Source organism: Malus domestica, chromosome 11, assembly GCF_042453785.1.
Source record: "Malus domestica chromosome 11, GDT2T_hap1".
NCBI lineage: Eukaryota > Viridiplantae > Streptophyta > Magnoliopsida > Rosales > Rosaceae > Malus > Malus domestica.
Window position 1 is genome coordinate 9,063,904 of NC_091671.1, and position 12,701 is coordinate 9,076,604.

The 12,701-nt window shown below is 33.4% G+C and overlaps 1 protein-coding gene across 2 annotated transcripts; it reads left to right on the forward strand.

The window, feature by feature from the left end:
- The first annotated feature begins 1,767 nt into the window (after nt 1-1,767).
- On the forward strand, nt 1,768-9,164 carry LOC103447446 ((R)-mandelonitrile lyase 2-like). Of its 2 annotated transcripts, XM_070808658.1 has the most exons (6): nt 1,771-1,926; nt 2,080-2,210; nt 6,534-6,668; nt 6,792-7,451; nt 7,779-8,625; nt 8,814-9,164. In XM_070808658.1, exons 3-6 carry the CDS (start codon nt 6,566-6,568, stop codon nt 8,863-8,865), a joined length of 1,662 nt encoding a protein of 553 aa, XP_070664759.1. In that variant the 5' UTR covers nt 1,771-1,926; nt 2,080-2,210; nt 6,534-6,565; the 3' UTR covers nt 8,866-9,164. The 2 variants fall into 2 exon arrangements, with proteins under 2 accessions (XP_008384855.2, XP_070664759.1); XM_008386633.4 differs by having other exon boundaries at nt 1,768-2,210.
- The last annotated feature ends 3,537 nt before the right edge of the window (nt 9,165-12,701 follow it).

The window sequence follows — 12,701 nt, forward strand, 5'->3', positions numbered from 1 at the left end:
CCCACACTTTCAAAGCACAATACAAGAATTGATTTTGTGCAAGAAATGTACTCTTGCATTTGCATACCTCTTTAGAACTCAAATAATTTGGATTTTGGCCAAAATAGCTTTGTCTCCATTATGTACTCTTCTTAGCTGTATATATATTCGGCAAGCCTTTTTTTCATCCAAATTATAAGGCCAGATTTTCTCTGTATTCCTTAACAGGGCGAATAATTGCTTTTAATGTTTTTCCTCAATGAAAAAAAAATTAAAGAAATGATACTAAGGACCTAATATAATATGACAGTTGATTACAAATCCGAAATAATAGTCCAATACAAAGGAATGAAGTTACTCTAGCACATTTGGAATTAAAAAGTTTGGATCCGAGTCGGCGGCCCTAAGACTACTAGTTGGCGCAATAATATTGCAGTTGTTTTCTAATTGTAAATAGCAGTGGAAATACGAAGGATGGAATTATTCACAGGATTTACAAACTCTAAGTATACAAGTTTGTGCACTAAACTTGATGAATAAGAAAATAACGAATGGTAGTGTCAGTGACACCTAATTGTAGATACTGGCATCCATGCTTTGCCAAATCATGACCAATCTACTGCTGATGCAATGCAACATCAGCTTCCACTTGGTTAATATTTTCCGAGCTGATCAGCTTGTATAAACCTTGTCATATGGCATATCACAACCGCTGAGAAATCTAATATTCAAGCAACATCGATCATCTTCGTGGACTTTATTGTTTGATGAAATATACATTGGTCAGGGTCTAAACCTGCTGGTCAGATTGTGTGGCTCAATCAGTCGACTATATGGAATGACGATTAAAAAACTAATTTCATATAAGAAATGTACGTGCTGTTAAGCCGCAACCCCCCAAGGCACCACAAATGTCCAGGCGCAGACTGGAGGAAAAATTGTGTGTGTGTGTGTGTGTAAAGAAAGTTTAGTCAGATTTGCAGAATTCCATGCCACGCCATTTTTCGGCTAGATGGAAATAATTTATGTACCTGACATAGACATAGTCGACTTTTCAAGGGGTACCTGCAAGGCTGTAACATTCTTCAAACTATACATATAAATTAAATCGCTATTTTCTTTTTTTAAAACATCTTATGAGTGATCGCAATCTCAATGATATTGATAAGATAATGTAGGCCCAGAAGTTCTTAAAAATCCAAGTAAGAACAAAATTAAATAAATAACAAAAGTCATAAACATCTTTAAAACTCAAAATTCTAATATAATACTATGATATTACGCGCAGTCACGCAACCATTGGTGGTAGAAGAGCTGAACAAACACGACGAGTTTTGGCAACAACACAAAAATAAATAAATAAATAAATAACCAATACTTTATTGCAAGGCTATAAGTTTTAACTGTCTATTAAAAAAAAAATCATATCATTGTCATTTAGTACTACGATTTAGTGTTATTTCTCTTTGCTTTTGCTTGTAAGTGAGAGATTTTAGATTCGATTCTCGTTAAAGACGAATTTGAACCACACTATTGCTAACTCATTGACTTAACATATCTCTCTCCTCTTAATGTATATAATATTGTTTGTAAAAAAATTTAAAAAAAAAAGGTCATTGTTCAAATCGGTTACCAAAGTCCGAATCTACAAAGCTTGATTTCTTCTGCCGGCTTTTGTGCATTTTTGACTTGATTTTCAATCTATTTCGCAATCTAATCCATCAGTCTCTTCCGTAAAGGATTTCTCTCCTACCCTTAAATGGTGAGTCTCTTATTTGGCAATTATTTTGTACGCCAAACTCATTGTAACACGTACTTCTCTATTATCAAATTTAAAATGCCAACCAACTTCTCATGTCGACTTAAATTGTTAAATCCTGATTAAACGAACTTCCACCGAACTATACACATAGAGCAATGACAAAATTATGTTTTAAGAACACTGCGGTACTCAAGTCTCCATCATTATTGTATCTGTTTAAAGTTAATTTAGTTTTTTTCATACTCAGCCAAATTATTATGTTGCATTTATTATTAGTACATTCGAATTTATTTGTATATATAAATTGTCATAAATTGTTGCTGATTATTCAACAACAGATGCTTTGAATCTTCAGCGGCCTAGGGAGCAGTTATATAAGGAGGAATCAGATACAGCAAATCTATGCCATTGCCTTGCCGGTAAGGAGTTCTTGGAAATAACTTCAAAACCAAACGGGATATTGTCTCGGGTAAATCTCGTCTCTTTTTTTCACTAACAGTCTAATCCGATCTTGTCAATAAATATGTTATTGTTGTCAAGTGTAAGAAATGAAGGGCCGTGAAAGTAGAGAAAGGGAAGGCTAAGTTTGTTATTCATTCCCTTCAGTCTATGAAATATACAGTGTTTCTTCTGTTTTCCTCTTCATTAACTGCTTTCTTTTATGCTTAACGTGGTATTTGAGTTTTTATGCTTAACATGGTATTTGAGTCAGGTTGACTCATGTGTGAAGCCAGGACGAATTTATTAACAAATCCGGGTGGTCTCGGGACCTTCTGAAAGTTCTAAGAAGCACTTGTGAAGACCTTTGAGATCCACCCAATGGACTGAATATGTGTTGGTTTTAGAACTCTATAGATTGTAGCGCATCAACCAGCAGAGGGTTAAGGAAGAAGATGAAGAAGTCTTAATTCAAAAATGATACTCTTATCATATATTTGTATCATTTTTTTAATAGAAATAAGATATACATGCGTTGACGGGCCGCCCTACCTCTACTAGAAATATAATACAAATAAATAATAATTGTAGCATTACTAATCTTAATTTTGATTTTAATGAACTGGTCAAAACAGTATCGATTTGGGCAAGCCACTCTTAAAAAAAAAATTAAAAGTCTTTTTCATCTACAAATCCGAGGCCCAAGTCTTTTTCATGCAATTCCTTCATTTAATTAACACAAACCCAAATCCACCCATCCAACCCGAATCCCAATGGAAACCCACCACCATTAATCCACCTCTCTCCACCGTCACATGAGATTTTATATTTTTGTCTTATGTGTACTAGATGAAAATATTTTTTTTTTATAGAAATTAGATGAAAATATTGATATAATTATTGTGATATGGTTTGTTATTTTTTTACTAATTTGATCATATGCTAGTTAATTCATATATACATTTTTATGTCTTCATTAATGCATATGATTTATTATTTTTTATTCTGAATAATTCCAATTTGAACTGGTTTCAGTTTTATCAGTTACAGATGCGTTAGTGAATAGTGCATTTTTCGCCATGAATATCATTAAGCATTCACTTCTCAACAAATGAGAGACTAATAATTAAGTGATGCTTTAGTTGTTTAGTAAATTTCTTTTTTTTTTTGTATTGATAATGAAACGTTTTTGTAGTATGAAACTTTGTTGTAAACAAATTTAGTATTTGTACTATCATGATTTAGGAATGAAAAGCATTTATTGTAAAAAATTAAATGGTATTTGAATCTAAATTGTTTTAAAATTTGTACATTAGAAAGCTCACACTATTGAAATTCTAAATCCACCACTAATGTCAAGTTCACATGCAGTAGCGAGGGGAAGGGGGAAGGGGGAAGGGGGAATGGGTTCACATGACCCCAAAAACTCTATATATCGTTCCAATATACTTTTTGCTACAGATCCGAATACCCTAGTAAGAACTTCCAACAATTAGCTTCAGTGTAAGTTTTATGCAATAGTCTTCATGCGTTTGAATTTCTTATTTGATTTCCAGTATTTCTCAAAAGACTTTCACAAAAGTTGTACTTGCTCATGTGCGGAGGGAGGCCAATATTGTGGCAAATGCATTGACTATTTTAGGGCTAGTCTGACGTTTTTGTGCTGTTAAAAAAAAAATTATTGTTTTCATAAGCAAGGGTTTTCTACTGTTTTAGACTCATGTTTTGAAAAAAAACAATAAATAAATAAACACTTTTTTTTTAATTTATCAAACACAATTTTAGCTCCAATATTTTTTTAAAATGACTTTGAAAAAAACATTCAGGAATGTGAAACCAACCCTTAATCATTCTATTCGGTCTGATTATATTTGGGTCAATCTTGTTCCAACGAGCATAAGGTATGCTTTGCACTTCGACTTCCTTTTGTACTGGTTGCCCAAGAGGCTCGATAATATAATCTCTTCGTTTCTCCAAAAAAAAGGAAGTTGTATTCGCTTATGGCAGCTAAATTAATGGTTGTGATCGCTTAAGTGAAAATAGTCTAATTACATAGTGAAAGTAAATATGTGGTTATAACTGTTATAATTTGGTTGTATACGTCGAGATAATAAGTAATGACACTATCAATAATGATATTGTAGAACGACGAATCCAAAATATAACCACCAGTTCTGAATTATAAATGTAATTTTAAAATAATATAACTTCATACTATTCCAACTCTAAAAGTTTACTTGTCCAATCATACTCTATATGTCACACTTCATAATCGAATATTCCAACAAAATTCTATTTCCTAGTTCTATTTTTATTTGGGTGTGAAATTCACACACATCTTTTTAGTTTTCACATACTCCTTATTAATTTCTGCTTTTGATATTCTTCAATTCATTCGATTCGACAGCCGAAAATTAAGAGAGTATGTAAGAAGTAAAAAGAAATGTGTGGATAGCACACCCCTTTTATTTTGTGAAAATATTCTTCTTCCTTTTTATTTAGGGAAAATTAGAATCCCCTACAGTTTTTCTATATTATTTAGATTCAACATCTGTGTCTTTTTAAAATTTGATTAAAGTACTTTGACCAATAGTCACCTCTATTTTTTTTTAAATTAAAATAATTTTTGAATTTATCCTTTTATCTGCATGATGCACTTTTCCTTATTTAGTGGAGATATTATTAATTAAATTATATTTTCTCTTCTTCCAAATATGTTTTTTCGATCACATTTTTTATGCAAACATTTAATATTATTTCTTTTTCCAAATGGTTTTTTTTCTTTTTCAAATAGTTGGTGATCAATATAAAAGCTCCGTGTAATTTTTTCAATTTTTTTTGTGAAATTATATACATATATATATAATTTGTTGTTGTTTTTTTTTTTGCTGTTTTTTATTTAAGTACAGTTGTTGACGAATTATTATTAGGTACAAGACATTACGTATATATTATCTGCGGGTACGTTTGAATTTACAAAAATCATTAATTGGTACGTTTATTTGAAATTTTGGTACTTTTGATTTGGATTTAGGTATTGTTAATATTGGTACATTATTTTTATTTTGGTACGTTTTATTTTGTACACATTGTGTATTGGTACGTTTATATTATTCTCAATCCTATTTTCTCTAAACATACTAAAAGAAGAACTTATTTTGATACGTTTGATTTTGGGGATTTAAAAATATTTTAAACTATTTTGGAAAGAAAATATCTTAAATCGTAAATAATTATTGCTAAATTGTAGCATTATTGTGAAAATAATTTTGAATCTAACCATTTTTCTTTTGACAATTATCTCTAACGGATAAGAGTGTAATCAAAAGGCTAGATTATAGGAAATTTGTTACAAATTGTGACTCAATTGGTTAAGAGTATTCTCTCTTGCACTTATATTAACTACAAAATTATATTAGTTTATATATGAAGGATTAAAATATTATCCTTTTGTTTGTAAAAAAAATCTTTATTAGAAATTTGTAATGGTATAATTTTTTTGAGAAAAGGAACGTTTTATTTTAAATTATGATAGAATATTTGTTAAAAAGAAAAAATGATTGAAGGAAAATAAGATTTCTTTAGACCAACTCCGGTGGGGAGTTGCCAAATGCAAAATTTGGCAAACAAAAGACAAATTTTAGGTTGTCAAATTATTTTTCTCCTCCAACCTTGCAATGCTAAAATTTAACACTTTAGCTATTTTAAATGTCAAACAAGTAGTTTAGTCTCAAATTTCTTTTGTTAACTTTTTTTTTTCAAATAAATTTTGTTATCTTAAGTTATTTTTATGAACATTTTAACTTTAAAAATTTTAATTCTGACAAGAAGTCAAAATCGCACAATTTGTGACAATATTGACTTCAATGTTGAAAATAGGAAATGTCTGAAAAAAAAAACCAAGGAATATATCATATATATGCCGCAATAACATGACCAACACAAGAGACTTGGTCCTTGCCTTGAACCAGCTTGGGCGCAAACTTTTTTCAAGTTTTCTGCATGCTAAGTGAGACAGCGTTTGCGTGCCTCCCAGCGCGTCCACATCAAGCCCAGTCACACCATTCAAGTGCTTTTGATGGTGGGAACCATTAGAAATAGCAACTTGAAAAGTAGTCCTAAAACTTGGGAATGTAGAAATTGAATTTTTAGCACCAAATGGACATGGGTTGGGAGAGGATTTGGTTGCTAAACTCTAAGTTTAGAGTCGGGCTCTTTCAACTCCATATATGGAGCTCAAATAAAAACTTGTGGGAACTTGTGTGTTTTAGAGTATGGCTCGAGAGCAATTTACTCCAAAAGTCTTTATTTGAAGAACAAGAAACTAATTATTCTTTTAATATTTTATTTTCAGGAGAAAAACGTATATCTTGTTTCGAAAATAATATGGAGAATTCAGCAATTGCTGCTATATTGTTTCTTTTGTACTTTTTTGTTTTCTGCCCTCAATTAGGGGTTCACTCATTCGCCACTCCTTCAGACGTCCAAGGTACTAAATATATTTTAAAAGTCTCATTGGTTCTTCAAGTAACTTCCATGACAAATAAATTTAATAACGGACAGTTCTCGTTATATAATCTTGTTTCCTCATCTCTTTATTCATATACTGCAGATTTTAGCTACTTGAAATTTGTACGTAACGCAACTGATCTACCATTGCAAGAAAAATATGACTACATTGTGGTTGGAGGGGGCACGGCAGGGTGCCCATTGGCAGCAACTTTATCCGCGAACTACTCCGTGCTCCTTCTAGAAAGGGGAGATATTCCCACAGCATATCCAAACGTGTTGAGTAACGCTGGGATTCTTGCAAATTTCATGCAAGAAGATGACGGTAAGACGCCGGCCCAGAGGTTCACATCAGAAGATGGTGTAGCTTTTGTAAGAGGACGGGTCCTGGGCGGGTCAAGTATGATCAATGTTGGTCTTTACTCAAGAGCCGACAGTGAATTCCTCAAGAAATCAGGAATTAAATTGGACATGAACTTAGTCAATAATTCATATGAATGGGTTGAAAACACTCTAGTATTCCGTCCGAATTTATCACACTGGCAATCTGTTGTGAAAGATGCACTGTTAGAAGCTGGTGTTCGTCCAGACAATGGACTTACTTTGGACCACATTCAGGGAACTAAAATCACGGGTACGATCTTTGACGATCGTGGAAGAAGACATGGAGCTGTGGAACTGCTAAATAAAGGACATCCAAAAAACCTAAGAGTTGCAATTCATGCCGCAGTAGAGAGGATCATTTTCTCTTCCAAAGCATCAGGTATGCTAACATTTGATATATACAATTAAAGGCCATTTAGATTTTCATCCTTCGATAGGTTTTCTTATGTTTTTCATTAAACCCATTTTAGATTGGGTTTCGATTGGACTTTGATTTTGATCTTGTATGTTGCGTACATATAACTGTGAATATACATACGTGCAGGTACATTAATATGTTTCGATCGAAAAACAAAAATCAAATCTATCAGGGCGTTAGAAAAAAAAAAAAAACGCCTAGATATATTTGAAGAATTTGAATATATTCTATGTATTTAATAACTTGTAAATTAAATATATGTTCAATTCTAATATCGATTTAATGCAGGTTTGTCAGCTAAAGGAATCATATACACTGATTCTAACGGGAGGTCTCATCAGGCATTGATACGTGGTAAGGGTGAGGTTATATTGAGTGCAGGAGCAATTGGGAGTCCTCAACTTCTGCTACTTAGCGGTGTTGGCCCGAAGTCCTACCTTTCATCTCTTAAAATCCCAGTTGTTCACCCACAACCTTACGTTGGGCAGTTTATGCGTGACAATCCTCGTCATTACGTTACCATTTTGCCGCCATCTGAACTAGAACCTTCTACTGCACAGATTGCTGGTATCACAAGTGATTACTATATAGAGACTTTCTCCGGCTTACCATTTTCTACCATGGCCTTTAGTCTTTTCCCTAATCCAACTATTCCCATGACGATAAATTCAACTTTCGGGCACATTGTTACCAAAAATCCAGCACCCTTGTCCTATGGTTCTCTTAAACTGCAATCATCCTATGATGTCAAAGTCGGCCCAAGTGTCAAATTTAACTACTTTGCAAAGAAGGCAGACCTTTCTCGTTGTGTTAGTGCCGTGAGGAAAATGGGTGATTTATTAAAAACAACCTCATTGAAACCATTTAAGATTCGAGATTTGCCAGGCGAAAATGGTTTTAACCTTTTTGGACCACCTTTACCAATGAACCAGTCAGATGTTGCATCCATTGAAACATTCTGTCGAGATACAGTAGCCACAATTTGGCACTACCATGGTGGATGCCTCGTCGGAAAGGTAGTTGATGGAGATTTCCGGGTCAGGGGGATCAAGGCATTACGTGTTGTTGATGGATCTGTGTTCAAAAGTTTATCACCAGGGACCAATCCTCAAGCCACTCTTATGATGTTAGGCAGGTATGCATGTTACATGCATTCAAATAAAACCATGAGAAATTACCTATACATTATACAACTATTTAATTATATTTAACTAAATAATATCTACTAAATCATCCGAAATATAAATTATTTGGTTTTTTTTCTTTTCTTTCTAATAATATGATATTGTTGTTTTCCCACTCCAAATTTTGTTCTTTGGGCAGGCATGTTGGCCTTCGAATGCTGGAAGAAAGATCAGCTTGCAAGGGGCGTTGATCATAATTCAAGATTATGGTTAATTTGTCATGCAATAAGTTGAAGATTATTGAACAAGGGTTAGTGTTATGGTTTTTACTTAAGACAAACTTAGCTAATAAAGTCATGATGTAACTCAAGACTCAAGTGGTACTGGATGGATAGAACAATTGAATCGAAGCTGTAGGCACATTAGTTTTAGGGAAATTGGTTCGATGACCCTATTGCAAAGCCCTCTTCCTAAAATTCAATATGTATCCATATGTTGTCCAAACGTTGATATTTCATTAATATGCTGTTGATATTTGGTTGATATGTTATTCATTTTTTGTCGATATGGATAAACCTAAGTGAAGGCAATTTCCTTGAAGAAAGCTCTTATTGAATAGAAGTAGGGTTTTTATTTGTATTTTTTCACCAAGGCGACCACATTTCCCTTAGTTTTATTGGTTTTTTTTTCTTTTTTTTTTCTTCTTTTTAAATTGTTTTCAATTAACACTACAAAAAATTCCTTGCCAGACGAAATACTTTTTTTGGGCTAAATAAGGATTCGTCACCTAAAATTTCAATGGACGAAACAAAGTCTTCGGGTAAAGGAGCGTTGACCACCCTTGGTTGATGGATATATCTTGCTCGACGACATAATTTCGTCAAGTTTTTGCAAATTTGCAAATTAAATACTTTAGCCAGACGAAAGCAACTGTTTAACAAAACTAAAATAAAAATGCAATAACAGTTTGCTTGACGAATCTGTTCGTCGGGTAAAGCCATTAATTTTTTTTATTGGAAATTAAAAATAATGTTTAATTTAAATTATTTAAATCTATTTATATTAATCTACAAAACTAAAATAAATCACATCTTTCAAAGCACAATACAAGAATTGATTTTTTGCAAGAAATGTACTCTTGCATTTGCATACCTCTTTAGAACTCAAATGATTTGGATTTTGGCCAAGGTACCTTTGTCTCCATTATGTACTCTTCTTATCTATATATATATATATATATATATATATATATATATATATATATATATATATATGTCTCCATTATGTACTCATCTTAGCTATATATATATTCGGCGAGCCTTTTTTTCATCCAAATTATAAGGCAAGATTTTCCCTGTATTCCTTAACAGGGCGAATAATTGCTTTTAATGTTTTTCCTTAATGAAAAAAATTAAAGAAATGATACTAACGACCTAATATGACAGTTGATTACAAATCCCAAATAATAGTCCAATACAAAGAAATGAAGTTACTCCAGCACATTTGGAATTAAAAAGTTCGGATCTGAGTCGGTGGCCCTAAGACTACAAAAAAGAGAGTTCAAATACAAATGAATGAAACTATGCTACTTCGGATAATCAAGATTTAACAGTTTGGATACGAGTTGGCGCAATAATATTGCAGTTGTTTTCTAATTGTAAATGGTAATCGAAATACAAGGGATGAAATTATTCACAGGATTTAAAAACTCTAAATATACAAGGTTGTGCTCTAAACCTAATGAATAAGAAAATAAAGAACAGTAGTGTTAGTGACACCTAATTGTAGATAATGGCATCCATGCTTAGCCAAATCATGACCAATCTACTGCTGATGTAATGCAACGTCCGGTTCTATTTGGTTAATATTTTCCGAGCTGATCAGCTTGTATAAACCTTGTCATAAGGTATATCACAACTACTGTGCAATCTACTATTCATGCAACATCGATCATCTTCGTGAACTTTGTGGAGCCAAATAATCACAAGGCAATACATGGATTTTTAGGTTAAAATGACAAAATTACCCTCGAGGCATACCGGGATGCTTACGCGCCAGCAGCGGTCAATCAACCCTCAACCAAGTCAAAAGTGCCAAAAATAGGTAATAATTCAAAACCTATTTCATCTATCCTCATCAAATCATCTCCACAAGGTAACTTCCAAATCATTCCCCTTTTATTATATTAATTAGCTAATCAATTAGGAAATTATTCTATTAATTAGCTCATTAATTGATTTATTATTCAATTATTCCTTATTAAACACAAATCAAGAACCTAGCCCACAAAATGAACCAAGTGGCCGGTCCTTTCTCTCCCAAAGGGGCCGGCCACACCCCTATTAAAACTCCATCATCTCTCCAAAACTCAATTACAATTCTCTTACTAAATTCTCAAAATTCTCCAAACATTTTTTCTCTCTAAATTCTAATTTTAGCATCGGAGATTTTTTGGCCAAAGCCCCCATTTATCGTGGGCACGTGAGTCTCTTGGTCTTGACCTAAAATGTTATTTATTTTATAGGTGTAATTTTATTCAAGAACAAAAAAGAAGAAATTTGCATTCACAAACTTTATTGTTTAATGAAATTCATTGGTCAGGGTCTAAACCTGCAGGTCAGATCGTGTCAATCAGTCGGCTATATAGAATGACGATTTAAAAAGTAATTTCATATAAGAAGTGTATGTGTTGTTAAGCCGTAACCCCCAAGGCACCACAAATGTCCAGGCGCAGACTGGAGGAATAATTATGTGTGTGTGTGTGTCTATATATATATATATATATAAACAAAGTTTAGTCAGATTTGCAGAATTCCATTCCACGCCATTTTCTATTAGACGGAAATAATTTATGTACCTGACATAGACAAAGTCCACTTTTCAAGGGGTACCTTTTTTCAAACTATACATATTAATTTAATCGCTATTTGCTTTTTTTTTAAAGACATCTTATGAGTGACTGCAATGTCAAAGATATTGATAAGATAATGCAGGCCCAGAAGTTATAGAGTGGGTTAAGAACAAAATTAAATAAATAACAAAAGGTCAAAAGCATCGGCAAAACTTAAAATTCTAATTCATAAAAAAAAAACCTTAAGGGAGCGTTTGTTTACCCTTCTTAGTCTTCACTGGATTGGATTGGATTGTAGTCTTGTGTTTGGTGGCTTATGGGACTAGAGTTAATGAGATTAACTGGGACTTGCTTTCACTAGAGGCGTCGCTAGCCGGTCTTCACAAGTCCCCCAAAAAACCACGGGATTAGCTAGGAACTTCGCTTCATTCTGCTTGATTCACCTCCTCGACCTCGATTTCGATGGCATCTCACTTCGTCCTGCTTGATTCACCTCTTTGACCTTGATTTTGACGGCAAAGACTTCGGGCACGATTTCATCTCCAACGCCAAACTCGTCAACTGCAATTCTTTTTTCTGGATAAAAAAGAAACAAAATCTGCAAATTCCCGACGAGCCCACATCTCAGATTTCCCGACGAACCCACAACCTTGATTTCCTGACGAACCCACAAAAGAACACTTGGTCGATATGCAGAAATGGGTTCTCCATTTTCTTCGATTGAAATTGAATCAGACCCAGAAAACAGAGAGATCGATCTTCGCTTGAAGAACTTAAGATCCGAGAACGATCTTCGCAATTTGAAATCTCTCCGCTTACCTGCAACTCTGGCTCCCACTTCAAGCGTTTCATATTAGGTGAAACAAAATAAATACAAACGGAGAGAGGGGAGAGAGGATAGTGGTACAAAGGTGAAACGGGAGAAAGGGAGGGGGCGGAGTAGAAAAAAGAGGAAAAGGGGAGAGTGGAGGGCGACACTGGAGGAGTAAACAATGAGAAAGAAAAAATTGAGATGTATAAAGATTAGAGAAGAAGATGACTCTAGAAAAATGGAAAATGATAAAGAAATAATAAATATTAATTGATATAAGATTAAATTAATAATAAAATATCAATAGATATAGATTAAATAATATAATATTATAATCCGGCTTCCTAGTTCGATACTGCAACAAACGCTTCACTAAGCTAGTCTAGCTTAGTCTAGTCTAAGCCATTCCAGCTTAGTCTCTGCAG